The sequence below is a fragment of the Cetorhinus maximus genome, chromosome 19 (assembly GCF_964194155.1).
Source record: "Cetorhinus maximus chromosome 19, sCetMax3.hap1.1, whole genome shotgun sequence".
NCBI classification, from domain to species: domain Eukaryota; kingdom Metazoa; phylum Chordata; class Chondrichthyes; order Lamniformes; family Cetorhinidae; genus Cetorhinus; species Cetorhinus maximus.
In genome coordinates this window covers 93,155,198-93,176,857 of record NC_135897.1, presented here as the reverse complement: position 1 = coordinate 93,176,857, position 21,660 = coordinate 93,155,198, and the positions used below count along the sequence as shown (strand labels likewise).

Below are 21,660 nucleotides of genomic sequence, written 5' to 3'. Positions count from 1 at the left end.
CTCTGTAACATCCTCTCCCTCCAGCACTGCAGTGCTCCCTTTAACCAATACCACCACCCTTCCCCCTTTTCTTCCTTTCATATCTTTCCTGTATCCAGGAATATTTAATACACAGTCCTGCCCTTCTTTGAGCCATGTCTGTTATAGCTGCAATATCATATTTCTGCATGGCTCTCGGTGCCTGCGGCCCACCAATCTTACTTACCACATTCTGAGCATTCACATAAATGCACAGTGTCCTTAATTTAGCCTGTATCACTTTCCTCCTTACACTGAACCTACCTAATACCTACTATTTCTGACTCTGTTGCTATCCGTCTCTCCTAATGTTCTCTGCACCTTGGTATTCCTCCCTAGTATTACCTCCTGGTTCCCATACCCCTGCCAACCATCCCCAGCAGCACTAGGGTATTGGTTCCGGCTCTATTTAGGTGTAACCTATCTGGCCTGAACAAGGCCCACCTCCCCCAGAACTGGTCTCAATATTCCAGGAATCTAAAGCCCTCCCTCCTGCACCATCTATCCAGCAAGGCATTCTCCTGCTTTATCCTCCCATCTCTACACTCACTTGCACATGGTACCAGAGGAATTCCAGAGATTACTGCTTTTGGGGTCCTGCTTGCTAAGTCCCTGCTTCGCTGCCTAAATTCCGACTGCAGGACCACATCCCTTTGTCTGCCTAAGTTGTTGGTGCCAACATGGACAACAACTGCTGGCTGTCCTGCCATTCGAGATTTTGGCTGATCTGTGGCCTAACTCCATATACCAAGCATGCCCCATGCCACTTAATAATAACAAACATCTCCAGGGTGTCATATTTGGGTGGGGCTTACTCCAAAGATGCTCTGGGAAACCACCCCTCCCCCCACTGCCCCACCCCCAACCCCCCACCCCCGGAAGATCCCAGGTAAGGTTTGCACGGCAATTGCCCTGTGCTGGGAACCATCTGAAAATGCGATTTAAATCACAAACTTTGGATGGTTCTGACTGTCTTACAGCAAAGTTACCCAGAAAAATTTAGAAGAATTAAAACCAATTCTAGCTTCTTGGTAACTATTGTACAGACCCACACCAACCCCCCTGCCCACAGGATTTCCCCATCCCCCGAATACCCCAACTCACAGGAACCCAACTGGCCCCTGACCCCAACAGGGGACTCCCCCCAGCCCCCAACTACCCCACCACAGGGCACCACCAACTGGACTCCCACCACCCCCAAGGGACTACAACCCCTGACAGGAACCCCCAAGCCAAGGATTTTTCCTCACCAACCCCCTCCACCTCCCCCACCCGCCTATGGGACTCCCTAACCCAGGGGAACACTGCCCACTCTCCCATGGGGACCACACCCCACCAGGCCCAACTACCCCCCCACCTCCCACCACCTGACTGTCGACCTCCCACCTCACCATCTCCCCAATCTGCTGCTGCCAGGCTCGACTTGACCCCAGCCCCCCCCACCCAAGCCCGTCCCTCACCCCCATCCCACGTCCCTAAGGCCCGACCTGACACAACACCATCCACCCCCAGGCCCAACTCTCACCCCCACCCGACACCCTCCAAGACCCAACCCGCCAAGCCTCCCACAAAGCTCGACCCAACGCTGTCTCCCCACCTCACAAGGCCTGACCTGACCCCGCCACCATCCCCCCTCCCTGCACCACAGTCCTACTCACTTACTTTCTCCTTGGCCGGTCAAGGACCTTTAAACCTGGCTGGACCTTTAAAAAGAGGGCTGCAAAAAAAGGGGGCGCGGCTCCCTTACCTTCAACTCTACAGCCTTCGACACTAGGCTCCGGCGGACGTGCTGCACTGCACGGATCTTACCCGGCCTGAGTCTGAAGGTCGGGCGAGATAGGATCGGCTGGGTTTCACGTTAACATCTGTCGAGCGGAGTGACAGTCCGACTCAACTGACACTCCACTGGAAGTTATGGCCCGATCTTTTTTAATTTGTTCGTGGGATGTGAGAGTCGCTAGCATTTATTGCCCATCCTTAATTGAGAAGGTGGTGGTGAGCTGCCTTCTTGAACCGCTGCAGTCCATGTGGTGTAGGTACACCCACAGTGCTGTTAGGGAGGGAGTTCCAGGGTTTGGACCCGGTGACAGTGAAGGAACGGCAATTTCCACCAACATTCATACACACCACTTTTTAGCAAAGGTCACTGGTTAGTGAACAGGAGCAGGAACATGGAGCAGGACATCGAACCTTCTCGTTCATCTATTGAGCCTGTTCCACCATTCAATTGGACGATGGCTGATCTTGACTCTATTTACCTGCCTTTGCTCCAGAGATTTCAATACCCTGAGCCAACAAAATCTAGCCAACTCAGCCTTCAAATCTTCCAACTGACCCCACGGCTTTTTGGGGCAGAGAGTTAGAGGTTTCCACTACCCTTTTTGTGAAGAAGTGCTTCCTTATTCCCCCTGCCCTCCTGAAGCTGCTACCTCTCACTGAAGTCCAATTTCGACTGTCCTCTGGTATCTCGCCCAAGGGGCCATTAGTCAGTTGTGAATCCTGACAGTAAGCGTCAAAAAGCTATTGCGCTGTGAAGGGCATCACTTGAGGCTGTGTGCTCTCACCCAGAGACAGAGTTTCCTATTTCTGGTCCTGGGACCATTGGATCTCCCAGAATTAGCAAAATGCAGGAAAAACAGGCAGGGTCTATTTGAGATGGCACTGCTGCCAGGTTCCACCACGACCTCCCCCTCCCTGCCCCTGTAATCACTGACCCCGGGACAAGGGCTCTGGCCAGGAAACTTCCCTCTCATGGTGACACATACACCCCACAGATGCCCACCTTATACACATGCCTACTCATACCCAGACACACCCACACATGCACACAGACACATGCCCATACATTGAAGGGTGTAGTGGTGTAGTGTTTATGTTACTGGACTAATAATGCAAAGAGCATCAGTTTAAATCACTCCATGGCAGTTTTAGAAGTTGAATTGCTAGTCGTTTGGTCATAGTGAACTTGAGTATTGCTGATAAAGAGACAAGTCTAAGCTTTTCGTTTTGCACTCATCAGTAACTCGCTAGGACCAATATAAGGGGAAACAACAATTTATACTGTATGTGAAGAGAGTACTGATTGGATAGCAAGTGGCTTTGTCATGAAGAATGCGCCAGTAATGGTGTCTGACAGTTAACTGCCAAGCATTGTTTGAAAATTAAACCAGGCAGCTTGACCCTGATTGGTCAGGCATTGCCTGAGGGCAATTTCTCAGGGGAATAAAAATTTTGTCTCAGCAAAATTGACCAATGAAGCTGTCGGATTGTTGTAAAAATGCAACTGGTTCACCTAATTCCCTTTGGGGAAGGGGAAGGAAACCTGCCGTCCTTACCTGGTCTAAGGCTATAGGTGACTCCAGTCCAAAAGCAATTCGATTAACCCTTAACTGCCCTTGAAGTGGTCGCTCAGTTGCATCAAGTCATTAACCAGGCAGCTAGGGACAATAAATGCCGGCCTTGCCATCGATGCCCACATCTGGAGATTGATGAAATAATAACATGAGAGACAGTTTCCATCAGGGTGTGAGGATAATAGTCCAGAGCAGGAAGCCTGACTGATTCTCGCACCTCATGCTGCTCCAGTTGGGAGAAGCTTACTTGGTGGAGAACTCAAGGTAAAATCTGGAGCGTGCCCTGACTCAAAGGAGAAGGTTTGACCTTTAACCTTCTGACTCACTGGGATAGCTCATCCTGCGCTTTCCCTGACACCTATAGTCAGTCTTTCTCTTGTGCTTTGCCAAGTGTGGTCATGTATTGCCCTCTGGTGCCAATTTCAATAAACAACAAAGCATCTTGTTCAATTCCACTGTGAAATTGTCTGTTTAAAGTTTGAGCACATTGGTGGAAGAGAATTAGTGGTCTCCCTCCACACTGCCCCCAGGGCAGGTACAGCACGGGGTTAGATACAGAATAAAGCTCCCTCTACACTGTCCCCATCAAACACTCCCAGGACAGGTACAGCACGGGGTTAGATACAGAGCAAAGCTCCCTCTACACTGTCCCCTTCAAACACTCCCAGGACAGGTACAGCACGGGGTTAGATACAGAGTAAAGCTCCCTCTACACTGTCCCCATCAAACACTCCCAGGACAGGTACAGCACGGGGTTAGATACAGAGTAAAGCTCCCTCTACACTGTCCCCTTCAAACACTCCCAGGACAGGTACAGCACGAGATTAGATACAGAGTAAAGCTCCCTCTACACTGTCCCCATCAAACACTCCCGGAGAAACCAGTGTGGTGAAATTCAAAATTGCAGGCATGATGGGCACCGATTTCAGACATTAACGAAGTTCAAGAACTTTTGGAAAGGAAGCTGCTGATGAGAGGCTCATTTGGAAGGACAGTGGTGTCAAAAGTGTTGTTTTCCTGAATGAAGGGGAACGGAACAAGAGAGGAAACCATTTACAATGACACTTAGCATGGTGCTTCAGAATATTGAGTGGTTAGTGAGAATGGTGAACTCCAATCAGTCCTCATGGATGAAGTCAAGTCAGAGACAGCATGAAGGGAGACTGGAAGAAAGTTAGGGAGAGACTGGAGTTCACCATTCAGGTAAGGGAGAACTGGAAGAAGAATCTGTCTTGATGTGTACAGAGGGTGGCAGCTAGGAGAGTCTATACCCTGATGACAATGAACTCCGTGAGCTACTCAACATCAACTTTTATTTATATAGCACCTTTAACATAACACTGCAACACATCACTGGAAGCCATCATCAAATTCTGCTCAAAAACAAAAATACCTGGAAAAACTCAGCATCTGCGGAGAGGAATACAGTTAACGTTTCGAGTCCGTATGACTCTTCACCAGAACTAAGGAAAAATAGAAAAGAGGTGAAATACAAGCTGGTTTAAGGGGGGTGGGACAGGTAGAGCTGGATAGAGGACCAGTGATAGGTGGAGATTGCCAAAAGATGTCATAGACAAAAGGTCAAAGAGGTGTTGACGGTGGTGATATTAGCTAAGGAATGTGCTAATGGGGACATTAAGGGTAGAAAGCAGGACGAGCAAGGTACAGATAGCCCTAGTGGGGGTGGGGTGGGGGGAAGGAATCGAAATAGGCTAAAAGGTGGAGATAAAACAATGAATGGAAATACATTTAAAAATAATGGAAATAGGTGGGAAAAGAAAAATATATATAAATTATTGGAAAAAAGGGGGATCGGAAAGTGGGTGGAGATGGAAGAGAGAGTTTATGATCTAAAGTTGTTGAATTCAATATTCAGTCCGGAAGGCTGTAAAGTGCCTAGTCGGAAGATGAGGTGCTGTTCCTCCAGTTTGCGTTGAGCTTCACTGGAACATTGCAGCAGGCCAAGGATGGACATGTGGGCATGAGAGCAGGGTGGAGTGTTGAAATGGCAAGCGACAGGCAGGTCTGGGTAATGCTTGTGGACAGACTGAAGGTGTTCCGCAAAGCGGTCACACAGCCTGCGTTTGGTCTCTCCAATGTAGAGGAAACTGCATTGGGAGCAACGAATGCAGTAGACTAAATTGAGGGAAGTGCAAGTGAAATGCTGCTTCACTTGAAAGGAGTGTTTGGGCCCTTGGATGGTGAGGAGAGGGGAAGTAAAGGGGCAGGTGTTGCACCTTCTGCGGTTGCATGGGAAGGTGCCATGGGAGGGGGTTGAGGAGTAGGGGGTGATGGAGGAGTGGACCAGGGTGTCCCAGAGGGAACGATCCCTACGGAATGCCGCCGGGGGGTGAAGGGAAGATGTGTTTGGTGGTGGCATCATGCTGGAGTTGGCGAAATGGTGGAGGATGATCCTTTGAATGCGGAGGCTGGTGGGGTGATAAGTGAGGACAAGGGGGACCCTATCATGGTTCTGGGAGGGAGAAGAAGGTGTGAGGGCGGATGGGCAGGAGATGGGCCAGACACGGTTGAGGGCCCTGTCAACCACCGTGGGTGGAAAACCTCGGTTAAGGAAGAAGGAAGACATGTCAGAGGAACTGTTTTTGAAAGTGGCATCATCAGAACAGATGTGACAGAGGTGAAGGAACTGAGAGAATGGGATGGAGTCCTTACAGGAAGCGGGGTGTGAGGAGCTGTAATCGAGGTAGCTGTGGGAGTCGGTAGCCTTGTAATGAATATTGGTGGATAGTCTATCACCAGAAATTGAGACAGAGAGGTCAAGGAAGGGAAGGGAAGTGTCAGAGATGAACCATGTGAAAATGATGGAGGGGTGGAAATTGGAAGCAAAATTAATACATTTTTCCAGGTCCCGACGAGGGCATGAAGCAGCACCGAAGTAATCATCGATGTACCGGAGAAAGAGTTGTGGGAGGGGGCTGGAGTAGGACTGGAACATGGAATGTTCCACATATCCCATAAAGAGACAGGCATAGCTGGGGCCCATGCGGGTACCTATAGCCACACCTTTTATTTGGAGGAAGTGAGAGGAGTTTAAGGAGAAATTGTTCAGTGAGAGAACATGTTCAGCCATAGAGGGGAGTAGTGGTGGATGGGGATTGTGGGGATTGTTCAGGCCTCTGTTCGAAGAAGAAGCGGAGAGCCCTCAGACCATCCTGGTGGGGGATGGAGGTGTAGGGGGATTGGGCGTCCAAATTCTGCTACCTTGGATCTCCAGTGACAAATAACCTGTCTCGTGATGGCGAACACATTGGAAATGCAGCCAGCAACTTTGGCTGACTAACAAAACAGGCATGGAAAAATAACAAAGTGACCAAGATGCTTCTCTGTGAAGCTTGTGTCCTCAACACACTGCTGTGTGGCAGCAAAACCTGGACAACCAAGAAAAAATGCTCACTAACTTCCATCTTGTGTATCCACAATGCATTCTTGGCATCACATGGAAAGACAAAGTCACCAACGGAACAGTCCTTTCCAAGCAGACATGCTAACCATGCCAGGGCTAATCAAGCAAAGGTTTCGCTGGCTTGGGAATGTGCACAGGATGAAAGAGGGCCACATCCCCAAGGATAAGCTATAAGGTGAGGTAGCCCATGCCAAGAGACCAGCAGCGTGCCCAAAGCTCTGATTCAAGAGCTCTTGGTCAAGAGACTTGAAAGACCTCAACCACAGCAAGTAGGAAACGAACGATCAATGCAAATTGCGACACCAGCTCTGAGCAGGAATTTACCATGATGACGTGGTTTCAGATGCCAGCCCTCAAACATATTGAATATCACCCTCTGTCGTAGATGAGGGAAATCTTCCTAATGTAAATTTTTGCATTCTTTTTCATTTCAGGTCATTCCAGTCTGGATCCCTGTGGTCACCACCTGAATGGTAACTGCCGTCTGACTTGTCACTGCTTCTCTCCTGATGTCTGCCAACTTCAGAACTCTTGAGTTCTGGTGATCTTGGTGTGAATGATTAGAATGATCATCACTAGAACTTCTGTGATCATAGCCCCACACCACCTAGCTTGCCCCTCAATATTCTGGTTAAATAAATCCTACTTCCTTCCACCAGGTTAGCTCCATTTGTTGGGATACTTCAAACTCTTTCTAACTTCCCATCTGTGGACATTTTTCTGTTTTTCCTTCTACATTCCTGTGGACTGCCCTACTGTTCTTCACTGACCTTCTGCTTATCCATCCCTTTACTTTTCTCCCTAAATCTGCCTCGAAGACACTCCTTAAAGCCAACTGCTTTGACCAAGCTTTTGGTCATCTGTCCCAATACCTCCTTACATGGCTTAATTCCCCCAACTTTGTTTGATCATACTCCTCTGAAGTACCTTGGGACATTTTATTGCTGAAAGCACTATATAAATGCAAATTATTGTCCACACATCCAGTGCATGGTCCATGTTTTTGATCTCACTGTGCATCCTGTTGTACTCATTCCTGAACATCCTAGGACTCAACTCCATTCATTATAGGGCAGCATCTTTTACTTAGTGTGAGCCCCGCTCACCCAGAACTCGTCCTCCATTCTGTTGCTTTTTAACTGCTGTTCACCTGCAATTTATTTTAGTTAAGGAAAGGTCTTTATTCATTGAAACACAGCACACAGTCCAACACTCACCTCTTGAGTCAAAGGTTGTGGGTTCAAGATCCAACACAGTCCAAGTGGTCTGAGTCAGATGGACACCAAAACACCTATAAATCTGGTCATTTAACTCATTGTGGGAGCTTTCCATGTGTAAATTGGCTTTCAAATCTCCAACAAGAGACTACACTTCAAAAAGTACTTTGCTGGCTGGGAGGCCATCAAGATGCGATATGAATGCAAATCTTGCATTTCACTGCAGTAATGCGTTTTGAATGAGAGAACAGTTGGTTGCACATAATATTCAGTGAGCGGTTGTGATTTGGAAGGTGATGTCAGTAAGGAAGCAGATTCAATAGTAACTTTCAAAAAGGAATTGAAACAATAACTGAAGAGAAGATCACGAAACTATGGACAAAGAACAAAGGAAGGGGGCTGGAGGAACGGTATGATTACTGTTCCAGTTACGCAGGGTCAAATACCCTTCTGTGCTGTACAACTATGTGGTAGTGAGCTCCCCATTCTCTAATGGGAAATAGTTCGTTCTGAATTCTTCATCACTTTGTAAGTTCACTGACTGGAGGAAAAAGGACAATTTTTCTGCGAAAGTAGTGATTTATTAATAAGTTAATAACTTTTTATATAGATGTTCTCTGAAAACCACACTCCTTTAGTACATGAGTCCTAGGCCCGTGGATGCAAAGCCCCCTTCAATCCTCGGTTTCGGACTCCTCTTCATCCTGGCTGATTTGGAAGTAGCGGAGTTCGTAGCTTTCTTTATCGGAGGCAATAACTCGCAGCCAGTCTCGCAGATTGTTCTTCTTCAGGTACTTTTTGGTCAGGTACTTCAGGTACCTGAAGGGGTAGAAGAGAGACAGTCAAGGTTTAATTACATGTCCGATCTTCAGCTATGGTTCAGTGGGCAGCAATCACCTCTGAGTCAAAGGTTGTGGGTTCAAGATCCACCCCAGGACTTGAACACAATAACCCAGGCTGACACTCCAGTGCAGCAGAGGGAGTGCTGAACAGTTGGAGGTGCCATCTTTCGGATGAAACCTGACACTTAAACCCGCGGGTGATCTGCCATCCAAGGCAGAGTGCTGGCAAGCTCTTCGTCCACATTGGACCTCACAGCAAAGCCCCACCCAGCCCTTAAACTGATGGCTGCACATTGAAAGTTCCACTAGGAGTTGCTAACACACACACATTGAGTTTAGCTTGAGGTACTGAGGCCAACAACAGCCTAGGCAGCACAGCAGGACTCCGCAATCAAGTCAGCTGCAATGTCAACTGCTTCACTGCTCCCTCGAAGCAAGCAAACTGAGACAATCCACCGAACAGGGATCAGCCAGTTCAGCACCAGGCAGGAATCAAACCAGCTTATCAAACTGTTAAACTGATTAACAAAAAAATACACCCAACACCTTAAACAAAAACTTCACTCACTGCTGAGAAAAATTCCCAAACCACCCCTCCATGTCAGATCCAACTCCAAACTACTGCTGAGTGAGCAAACTCCCACGTCCATGTGGACTCTGATGGAGCAAATAAGGTGAAACTGTTTCCATGACAGGAGGGTCAGTAACCAAGGGACATAGGTTTGAAGTGGCTGGTGAAAGAACTTGGGGGGGGTGGGGAGCAGGGATGGGAAGAAAGGCATTTTATGCAGTGATCTGGAACGCGCTGTCTGAAAAGGGCAGATTCAATTGTGACTTTCAAAAGTTGGGAGTGGGACTTATTGAAAGGGGTGGCAAAAGCACCAGGTGCCAAATGGCCCCCTTCTGTGCCGAGCCATGCTATGATTCACCTGCTACTCGCTGGAGTGCAGTTCCACACCTTCTGGCACCACCCAAGTGGGCACTGTTCAGGGCTGATCTGGCTATTCAACCACAGCAGCATCACAGGTGTGCCCAATTTTGTTCCTGCAATGCTCTGAGAGAGATCCAGTCTGAGTTCTGTACTACAAAAACTATTCAGAACGCATGTTGGGGAGGCACCTTCTTGAACCACTGCGGCCCTAAGGCTGATGGTGCAAAATCAGAATTCGGGAGCCCGTACCCCCTCTCCCTGGGCATTCAGGTCAATCACAGCACGGACGCCACTGGAAACAACACAAGGCAACAAATGCTCACCTTTTGGAGAACCTTCGGGTTGAGGTGACAGTGATCTTGTTTTTCAGGCTCTCGATCTGGACGACGTTGCCCAGGTTTCCGGCCTTCCCACCAACCTTCACTTTCTCCCGCAGAAACTGCTCCTGTTGTGGAAAACAAAACCATGGGACACTAGGGAAGGAAACCCTAGGCACACACTAGGGACGAGAACCCTAGCCAAAAACAGCAGTTAGCAGGGCAAGAGTTAAAGGGTGGGAAAGAATAATGTCAGTTCACTTAACAATTTAGAAAGTTCTCAAATCTCAGATTCACTAAATTGGTCCCCAGGATGAGGGGTTTTGTCCCAAGATAGAGGCCGGGTCAATTGGGCCTTTTTTCTCTAGAATTTAGATGAATGAGGTGCGATCTCATTGAAACCTACAAGGTTTCGAAGGGGTTTGATCGGGTGGACACAGAGATTGTTTCCGCTGATGGGGGAACCTATAACACAGGGGCACAGTCTCAGGATAAGGGGTTGTCAATCACTTAGGACTGAGACAAGGGGAAATTACTTCACTCAAAGGGTTGTGAATCTTTGGAACTCTCTACACCAGGGGGGTTGTGGATGCTCTAACGTTGGAAAACATTTAAGGCTGGGATACAGATTTTCGGTGTCTCAGAAAATCGAGGGATATGGGGAGCAGTAGCCCAAAATCAGCCATGATCCTATTGAATGGCGGAGCAGGCTCGATAGGCCATGTGGCCTACTCCTGATCCTATTTCTTGTGTTCTTAATTGGAAGATAGTTACACAATAAAGATGATAGGCTTAAAATCCACCCCAGTAACTTACAGTAGGCATCTCCAGTCTGCGCAGGAATAGTCACAGAAATATAAGCTGCCTTCATTTCATCGATTGTTGTTCAATTTGTGGGGGGAGGCGGGGGGGTGCAAACTTGCTGACCATTCTCATAACCATCCCATTCCCACTGTCACATGCAGCAGCTACCATGGAGGGTAACAGTAGTGCTGTTAAAGCCGATACACCCTCAGAGAAGGGCCCAAAGTAGGGCTTTGCACTGCCAATCACTGTTCTCTGACCCACCCAAGCGCAAGGGCCCAGGTTCCACTGTAATGCCCAAGTGGCCCATCTATACTAACTGGAAGGGTTTCCACTTGGGTGGGGAGAAGAGAGGACACGGGCCCAAGCTGGAGTCAACATCTGGTTGGGGGGGGAAGGAGGGGTATAGGAAGATGTGGAAAATAAAAAAAAGGGCAAATTCCTTACAGTAAAAACAGAAAATTGATGGAAATGCTCAGCAGATCTGACAGCATCTGTGGAGAGGGAAGCGGAGTTAACGTTTCAGGTCTGTGCCCTTTCATCGGAACTTCGGGTGGTAATTCTAATGGTATCTTATAGATCTGAGACATTAACTCTTTCTCTCTCCGCAGGTGCTGACAGATCTGCTGAGCACTTCCATCACTTTCTGTCCTTATTTGAAATTTCCACTAAGCCCAAAATGTTGCTTTTGTTTTAAATTTCTTACAAAGTTGCTGCAGTCGAGGATCCCATCTTCCACTGGGTTGGAGAGGTTGAGAGTGAACCTCCAGACGGGTTTCTTCTTGCCCTTAAGGAGCACAGACGACTTCTTCTGTGGACAGGAAGAGAGGCCATTACCAAGCAGCATAGGTACGGGAGGTATGCTAAAGATGGGGAAGGGGGGGGGGGGGAATGAATCACAGCCAAAGGCTGGGGGGGGGGGGGAGAAACGAACAACGGGCAAAGGGGGTGGACAAACCACGGGCAAAGGGGGGGGGGGGGGGAGAGAGACGAACCACGGGCAAAGGGGGGGACGAACCATGGGCAAGGGGGGGACGAACCACGGGCAAAGGGGGGGGGACGAACCACGGGCAAAGGGGGGGGGGGAGAGACGAACCACAGGTAAAGGGGGGGACGAACCACGGGCAAAGGGGGGGACGAACCACGGGCAAAGGGGGGGGACGAACCACGGGCAAAGGGGGGGACGAACCACGGGCAAAGGGGGGGACGAACCACGGGCAAAGGGGGGGACGAACCACGGGCAAAGGGGGGGATGAACCACGGGCAAAGGGGGGGGACGAACCACGGGCAAAGGGGGGAACGAACCACGGGCAAAGGGGGGGACGAACCACGGGCAAAGGGGGGGACGAACCACGGGCAAAGGGGGGGACGAACCACGGGCAAAGGGGGGGACGAACCACGGGCAAAGGGGGGGATGAACCACGGGCAAAGGGGGGGGACGAACCACGGGCAAAGGGGGGAACGAACCACGGGCAAAGGGGGGGACGAACCACGGGCAAAGGGGGGGACGAACCACGGGCAAAGGGGGCATGAACCACGGGCAGGGGGGGGGGGGGAATGAACCACGGGCAAGGGGGGGGGATGAACAACGGGCAAATGGGGGGAATGAACCACGGGCAATGGGGGGAGGAATGAACCACGGGCAAATGGGGGGAATGAACCACGGGCAATGGGGGGAGGAATGAACCACGGGCAAATGGGGGAGGAATGAACCACGGGCAAAGGGGGGGGAAATGAACCACAGGCAAAGGGGGGGGGGGAATGAACCACGGGTAAATGGGGGGAGGAATGAACCACGGGCAAATGGGGGAGGAATGAACCACGGGCAAAGGGGGGAGGAATGAACCACGGGCAAATGGGGGGAGGAATGAACCACGGGCAAATGGGGGAGGAATGAACCACGGGCAAAGGGGGGAGGAATGAACCACGGGCAAAGGTGGGGGGGGGGGGGAGAGAGGAGGGATGAACCACGGGCAAAGGGGGGAGGAATGAACCACGGGCAAAGGTGGGGGGGGGGGGGGGGGGGGGAGAGAGGAGGGATGAACCACGGGCAAAGGGGGGAGGAATGAACCACGGGCAAAGGGGGCGGGGGGGGGAGAGGAGGGATGAACCACGGGCAAAGGGGGATGGGGTTGAACAGGGAACAATTATAAATGGAAATGTTGGATGTTATGATTTAAATGAGAATTGCAGCGAGTAGCAATGAAGTTGGGTCGGTGCTGATTTAATCTCTAACTGGGCAGCTCCGAACATTCAGCAGCGTCTGTAACTGAGCCACTCCAGATGGTTGATGACGGGATTGTGCGAACAGGCCGCAAAGCCTCGGCGGTCGGGTAGGGGGCCGGGCCGGCTCCGGGGGGAAGCCGAGCCCCATGCTCCCGGTCCCCGGCAGCTCCTGCCCAGGGTGCCCGGGGTCTGACGCAGAGCCAGCCCCGCTCTCCCGCTCACTCACTCACTCACCGGCGACATCCCCTCCCTGCCCCTCAAACTCAACCGCTCCGCTCCCCGCCGGGACCCAAAAGGGCGGCGGGGGCGCGTCCCCTGCCTTATATAGGGGAGTGCGTCGTGACGTCAGCGCGCAGCACGCACCCTGACGCCGCGGGGAGCACGTGTCTGGAGGTCATGTGACCGTGGGCAGCCGCTGCAGTCACGTGTCTCCTCCCCTTTCACACCCTCCTCCCCCTGTTCTATAGGTAGGGGTCAGTTGGCTCAATTGGTTGGACTGTGGTGCCAACAGGGCGGCTGTGGTCACTCACCCACTTCCTCCATCTCCGGCCCTCAGGTTAAAGTCACCACCAGTTGTCTTCCCTCCAATGGGAACGACAGACATTCACATTTCATCCTCAACATTCAAGCCCTCTTCCCATCACATTGTGAAAGGGTTTTTGATCAGCTGAAGGTCCACAGGATGTTTTCGCCTGCTGGAAGTGGGAAAACTTGGGAATCACAAATATAAAACCAGTCACCCACGTCATCCCTGGCTCAGTGGTTGCCTCCGAATCACAAAGTTGTCCAAAAGTTGGCTTGAGCAAGCCTGAAACTCCAGAAGACAGAGGGAGCTAGATTCTTGACTTAACAAGGGAATGAGATGATGTAGAGGGTAGGCAGGAAAGTCGCTTCGAGGCACGATCAGATCAGCCGTGATCTTATCGAATGGCACGGCAGGCTTAAGGGGCCAAATGGCCTACTCCTGCTCTTAGTTCATATGCTTGCTTGGCTGGATGCTAACGACTTTTCAAGGAATACTTATCCCTCAGTCACAAAGCAACAGATAAACTGGCCATTTTCACACTGTTGTTTGCGGGAGCTTGCTGTATACAAATTGGCTGTCCTGTTAACCTACATTACAACAGTGACAACATTTCAAAATGATTTCATTGGCTGTAAAGTGCTTTGAGACATCGGAGGTTGTGAACAGTGCTATATAAATGCAAGAATTTTTTCCTTTAATAAATTCAGGAGAAACATCTTTATTCAGAGAGTGATGAGAAGTGGAACCCATGATCACATAGCATCTAGATAAAGGCATGAGGGAGATAGGAATAGAAGGGTATGCTGATGGGGTGAAACGAACAAGGGAGGGGAAAGGCTCATGTGGAGGTGAAACAGTAGCATGGACCCATTGGGTCGTATGGCCTGCTTCTGTACAACAGACTTGATGTAATGTGATGCTCGCAACCTTGGCATCCTATTCGACCCAGGGGTGAGGTTCTGGTCCCATATCCTCTCCAACTCTAGGATCACCTACTTCCATCCCTGCAACCTCAATGTTTCCAACTGTTCCTCAACTCATCCACTGCTGAAATATGCATTCATGCCTTTGTTACCTCTAGGCTCAACATGTCCAATATTCTCCTGGCCAGCATCCCACCTTCCGCAATGTTCAATTTATCCAAAACTCTTCTGCACATATACTAACTCACACCAAGTCACATCACACCTGTGCTTGACAACCTACAATTGTCTGACACTGCCTGAATTTTAAAATTCTCATCCTTGTTTTTGAATCCCTCCATGGCCTCACACCTTCCCATCTCCGTTTTCTCCTTCAGCACCCCCCAGCCTTCTGAAATATCTGCTAAACTGGCTCTTTGTGCATTTCTGTCAGCCCACCATTGGCAGCTGTGTCTTCAGCTGTCTAGGACCTAAACTCTAAATCACATCCCTCAACGTCAAAGCCTCTCCGAATTTCTCCTCATTAAAACCAAGCTTTTAGTCATCCCTCCCATTATCTCCTTAAGTGGCTCAGTGTCAGTGTTTGACTGAGAACACTCTTAACATACTGCCTTGAGACATTTTATGTTAAAGATGTTGTATAAATGCTATTGCCATTTTGCAAAATATTTGCAAACTGTTAGATCTATAAAAAGGACCCATTAGCTAGATGGCAAGTGTGTGATTAACGCCAAGAGCACAGGGTTCAATCACTGTTCTGGCTGAGGTAGACTCGGGGTTAATTAAATTCAAATTTCACTATCTGTCGTGCTGGGATTTTAAACCAAGTCCCCAGAGCATTACCCTAGGTCCCTGAATTACTAATCCAGCGATAGGTGGAGGCAAAGGAGAGATTGCAAAAGATGTCATAAAAAAAATCAAAGGGGCGTTAATGGTAGTGGTACTGGCTAAAGGAGGTGCTAATGGTGACATTAAGAGTAGAAAGCAGAATGTGATAATAGCCAGACAAGGGTAAGCACTCTGGAAAGAACAACATGAGCAAGTGACAGATGGCCCTAGTGGGGGTGAGGTGGGGTGAGGGGACGGTGGTGGGAAAAAAGATTGAAAATAGGCTAAAAGCTGTGGATAAACAATGAATAAAAACAGAAATAAATTTTTAAAATAATAATAAAAATGTGGAAAAAATAAAAATAAAAAAAATGAATATTGAAAAAGGTAAATCAAAAAGGGGTGAGGATGGAGGAGAGAGTTCATGGTCTGAAGTTGTTGAACTCAATGTTAAGTCCGGAAGGCTGTAAAGTGCCTAGTCGGAAGATGAGGTGCTGTTCCTCCAGTTTGCATTGAGTTTCACAGGAACATTGCAGCAGGCCAAGGACGGATATTTGGGCATGACATCTTTTGCAATCTCTCCTTTGCCTCCACCTATCGCTGGCCTTCTATCCAGCTTCACCTGTCCCACCCCCCTTAAACAGTATATATTTCACCACATTTCTACTTCCCTTTAGCTCTGAAGAAGAGTCATACAGACTCGGAACATTAACTCTGTCTTCCTCTCCACAGATGCTGTCAGACCTGCTGAGTTTTTCCAGCATTTTTTGTTTTTGTTTCAGAGTTCATTGATAGTTTGGCATGGAGCTGTTTTGCTGTTACTATGCATTGGTCGTCAGTCAACAGTTTTCAAGCATCAATAAAACTGCTGCCTTTAAAAGCACAGCTGCCTGAAACATGGCAAAATTGGCTGGATAGCAGCTTTCCCACTCAACCAAATATTCCAGCCAAGTTGACCCCCTCCTGAACCTCCATTAAGGATATACCCAATACCAAACCCACCCATCAGCAACTGCCAATATACTCCCCCCGACACAACTGGGATAGTTGCAGGATATGCTTCACCTGTATAAGTGAAGACCTTGAATTTTTGGACAGAACAACCTGAGATAGTGGTACATGTACTGCAAGTTGCTGATGGGGCCAGTGGAAACTTAACCCAAAGAGAAACATTGGAACATGGTGATACGACCGGGATGGGAGGAGTGCACGTATGATCCAGCCCCACTACTTCACAGGCCGTACTGCTAATTTAAAAGTTTAATTTTCTCACCAAAATAGCCAATCATCTAGTTCACCTACTGGTGGCTAGAATAAAACATTCTTCAACCAGGCTTCTTTCAATAAACACAGAACGATTGTTTATTATAAAACAAAACTTCTTTTTAACAAATTCAAAGTGCTGGTTAGTGCATACAATTGTAATTGGGAAGTATAACTATCTATCTCTTGCTAAAGAGTTCCCCCAGCGCACACACACAGACAAAGGGCAAATAGATAGAGTCTCTCGGCAGAGATGGGCGCTATAAAATAAAGGATAAAGTTCACAGGGTCTCGACGCTGTCGACCTGCAGTTCCCTCGTGAAGATGGGCCACTGGTCCCGGTGAACATCTGGAAGTTCCAAAACTGGTCTCAGCTTTGCAGCTCCAAATGCAGACCAGTTACACTCAGATGTGGGTTGTCTGCCTACAGATTGATAACCACACACAATTTTAGGCATGGTAGAGAGAGAGAGAGAGAGAGCACCAGATAGGGAAGCCTTCCTCCCTCAGCTTGCTCCCCAGTAAGATTGCCTTCAAAACCAACAGGTTCACAACTTAAAGTTTTCTTTCTCTCTCCCATGAGATTTCCAGCAAGTTACCGAACTTTACCTTTTCAGTTCCTTCCCCCCATCAATTAAAGTGATTGCTGTTCAAAACAAACAGGTCATTCTCATAATTTTCATAATGTTATTGGGATTTATTGTAAGGATTGGAATAGTGTGTGTGCGTGTGTGTGTGTGAGATTTAATTGAATTAAAGACAGTTGGTCTGAAGGCTTTGATGTATCAGAAGACAAGCTAGGTTTGAAATGTTAAGTAGGTTTGAAATGTTAAGTAGGTAAACATGGGTAAAGTTTTAGAATGTGAGGTATAAAGGGAACATTTGCATTTTTAATTAAACCAGACCAGCTTGAATTCAAAAGAGGGGGTGAAATGATTCACCCAGCCAGGAGAGGTTAAGAAACAGTTCCTCGGACATGTCCTCCTTCTTCCTTAACCGAGGTTTTCCATCCACGGTCGTTGACAGGGCCCTCAACCGTGTCAGGCCCATATCCCGCGCATCCTCCCTCACGCCTTCTCCTCCTTCCCAGAAACATGATAGGGTCCCCCTTGTCCTCACTTATCACCCCACCAGCCTCCGCATTCAAAGGATCATCCTCCGCCATTTCCGCCAACTCCAGCATGATGCCACCACCAAACACATCTTCCCTTCACCCCCCTTGACGGCATTCCGTAGGGATCGTTCCCTCCGGGACACCCTGGTCCACTCCTCCATCACCCCCTACTCCTCAACCCCCACTTATGGCACCTCCCCATGCCCACGCAGAAGATGCAACACCTGCCCCTTCACTTCCTCTCTCCTCACCGTCCAAGGGCCCAAACACTCCTTTCAAGTGAAGCAGCATTTCACTTGCATTTCCCCTAACTTAGTCTACTGCATTCATTGCTCCCAATGCGGTCTCCTCTACATTGGAGAGACCAAACGCAAACTGGGCGACCGTTTTGCGGAATACCTGCGGTCTGTCCGCAAGAAAGACCCAAACCTCCCTGTCGCTTGCCATTTTAACGCTCCACCCTGTTCTCTTGCCCACATGTCTGTCCTTGGCTTGCTGCATTGTTCCAGTGAAGCCCAACGCAAACTGGAGGAACAGCACCTCATCTTCCGACTAGGCACTTTACAGCCTTCTGGGCTGAATATTGAATTCAACAACTTTAGATCTTAAACTCCCCCTCCCCCCATCCCCACCCCGTTTCTTTCCCCCCCGCCACCCGCCTTTTTTTTCAATAATTTATATAGATTCTTCTTTCCCCACCTATTTCCATTATTTTTAAATCTAAAACTAAAACCTTTAGTCTTTCCACCCCACCCCCACTAGAGCTGTACTTTGAATATCCTGTCTTGCATTCTTAATTAGCACTTTTCTCAGACAAAGACCACCACCTTCAACACCTCTTTGACCCTTTTGTCTCTGACATCTTTTGATTATCTGCTCACACCACACCCTCAATGTGTCTCTTCCCCCCCACCCACCTTAAACCAATTTATATTTCTCCCTTGTTGAAACTATGCTTCAGTTCTGCTGAAGGGCCATGAGGGCTCGAAACGTTGACTGATTTCTTCTCCACCGATGCTGCCAGACTTGCTGAGTTTTTCCAGGTAATTCTGTTTTTATTTTGTTAAGAAACAGTGTGTCTATTTTTCCCAAAGATTACTGGTAAAATTGGTACTATGATAGACTTTTATTATTAAAAGGGCAAAATCCAAAGACATAGTGAAACAATGGGAATTTGCATTCAAAGGGAAAAATATGTATGAAGGAGAGAAGGCTGTGTGCAAGGGAAGGCATTCTAAGATCTAACAAGTATGAAAAGCCTCCAGCCTCTGCATCCAAAATGCTTTCTATAAGAACTGAAGTTAAGAAAACTCACTTTGAATTTGACTGTTCAGGGTATAGTGTTACTTTGCCTGGGTCTTTTAAAATCTGTGTTTTTACTGTTGCCTTAACGGAGGTGTAACTGGGAGTTAAATTAATCAGGGGAGCTAAGAGTTATCATAGTAGTAATTTGTAGACCTACATATGTGCTTAAAATCATTTCTTCTATTAATAAATGTTTAGTTTAGTTTTGTAAAAACCCTTTAAGGCTCAGTGGTCCTATTACTACTGAGTTCAAGGCACGCATCTCGAATTAATATACAAATTGCAAAACAAGTTGTGGCAGTTGTTTCAAGTTTCCCTTTGGGATTTGAGCAACTCAGCATTTCCCATCGGCTGTGCCATAACATTCAAGCACCGTAAAGGTCTGGTGATTTCTTGGAAGAGGCCTGCTTGTTGACAGATCCAAGATGAAATTATGACCTCTTTAAAAACAATCCCAGGTTAGCATCCAAATGTACAGATAATGCCATGTTCTTCCACTTTGTAAAAGAAAAATTCAGTAATGAGATAGGATTCTAACATAACTCCTCCCTTAAGAGATGAAGCACTATTTCCAAATGTGCTTCATCGCAAAGTATACAGAAAAAAATATGTACAACATATAAACAGAATTCAAATATACACTCTCTCAGCCATTCACTCCTTCACAGAATCTGTACCGTTTTGACTTTTTTTAAACTTTCCAGATTTTTTGCAAAATTTACATTCTTCATAATGCATCAGCAATTATACTTCCCAGGAATAAGAACAATTTTTAAGTTATAAGGCTGTATTAGCAAGCCTCCATTGGAACAGTCTGTCATTCTGAGTCTTAATATTTTCCACAAAGGCCAAGGGATTATGGTCAGTGTAGACTAGGGTTTCTTTACATCCATGACTGATATATACCTCAAAATATTTAAGAACCGGTAACAATGCCAGGGTTTCCTTTTCTACCATAGCATATCTTTTTTGATGCTGATTTAACTTCTTAGAGAAATACCCCACCGGCTTCCCTTTGCCTGATTCATCTTCCTTCAAAAAGACTGCACCCACCCCCAACTCGCTAGCACCGATTGCCACCTTGAAGGGTTCAGTGAAATTAGGGGCAGCTAATGCCAGTTCATTAGCTAGTTTTTGATAAGCCAAAGGCAATCCTGCCTGGCACTCCCTTGACCATACCGCCTTTGCTTTCTTTTGCAATAAATCCATTAGTGCAGAAGCTATTGTGAAGTTTGGTATAAATTTATGAAAGAAGTCGCACATTCCCAAACATCTCATGATTTCCCATTTAATTTCAGGGATAGGGAATTCCAAGAAAGCCCATACCTTCACTGTTCTTGCCAACATTTGTCCTTGCCCTACGATGTGCCCTAAATAGGCTACTCACGAACTCACTCTTGGCCAGGTTTATTCCTAGACCCGCCAACTATAATCGATTAAATAAGGCTTCTCATTGTTTTACACTGTCTTTCCACGTGCTGCTGTAAGTCAATGCATCATCTAAGTAAGCCACACGGCCAGAAACATTAGTGACTACTTGATTCATTAGTCTTTGGAGAGTGGCTGTAATATTTTTTAGTCCAAATGGCATTTCTCGGCATTGGTATTTTTCTTTTCCCACCTATTTCCATTATTTTTAAATGTATTTCCATCCATTGTTTTATCTCTACCTTTTAGCCTATTTTGATTCCCCCCCACCCCCACTAGGGCTATCTGTCCCTTGCTCATCCTGCTTTCTACCCTTAATGTCCCCATTAGCACATTTCTTAGGTAATATCACCACTGTCAACACCTCTTCGTCCTTTTGTCTATGACATCTTTTGGTAATCTCCACCTGTCACTGGCCCTCTTTCCAGCTCTGCCTGTCCCACCCCCCCTTAAACCAGCTTATATTTCACCTCTTTTCTATTTTTCCTTAGTTCTGATGAAGTGTCATTCGGACTCGAAACGTTAACTGTGTTCCTCTCCGCAGATGCTGTCAGACCTGCTGAGTTTTTCCAGGTATTTTTGTTATTGGCATAGCCCATTTGGGGTGACAAAAGCTGACATCTCCTTAGCTCGCAATGTAAAAAGGTACTTGCCAGTATGCTTTCAAATCTATCTTAGTAAGGGATGTGGCACTGCCAACCTTGTCAATCCAATGTTCTAAACTAGGGATTGGAATTAGTTTTTGTTGCTGCATTAACCTTTCCATAATCTATGCAGAATCTGGTTGAGCCGTCAGGTTTAGGCACTAACATTACTGGAACACTCCAACTGCTTTGACTAGGCTCAATTAGATTTTCTACCATACATTGAATTTCTGCTGTCACTTGAGATTGTTTCTCTGGACTTAAAACAATAAGGACGTTGCTTTATGGGTGAATATTCTCCTACATCCACATCATGCATGTCTAAAGTTGTACAGCCTGGTTTGTCCCTACAGATTCCTTTAACTTCTGTTAAGTTACCTTACTAGATCCTCTCGCTGTCCTACCTCTTAAGTATGAAAACATGGTGTTCTATGTTGAAATTCTACATAGCATGGCTAGTGGTTGGGTATTCAGTCAGACAGCTGTTACAGAAATGA

At 47.6% G+C, this 21,660-nt stretch overlaps 1 protein-coding gene across 1 annotated transcript; it reads right to left on the bottom strand.

Moving 5' to 3' along the window:
• Positions 1-8,397: 8,397 nt before the first annotated feature.
• Positions 8,398-11,753, bottom strand: LOC144694110 (ribosomal protein eL22-like). The gene is made up of 3 exons (XM_078564467.1): positions 11,613-11,753; positions 10,109-10,230; positions 8,398-8,831 (listed from the first exon to the last, which is right to left on the bottom strand). The coding sequence occupies exons 1-3, from the start codon at positions 11,751-11,753 to the stop codon at positions 8,687-8,689; spliced, it is 408 nt and encodes a 135-aa protein (XP_078420593.1). The 3' UTR covers positions 8,398-8,686.
• Positions 11,754-21,660: the final 9,907 nt, after the last annotated feature.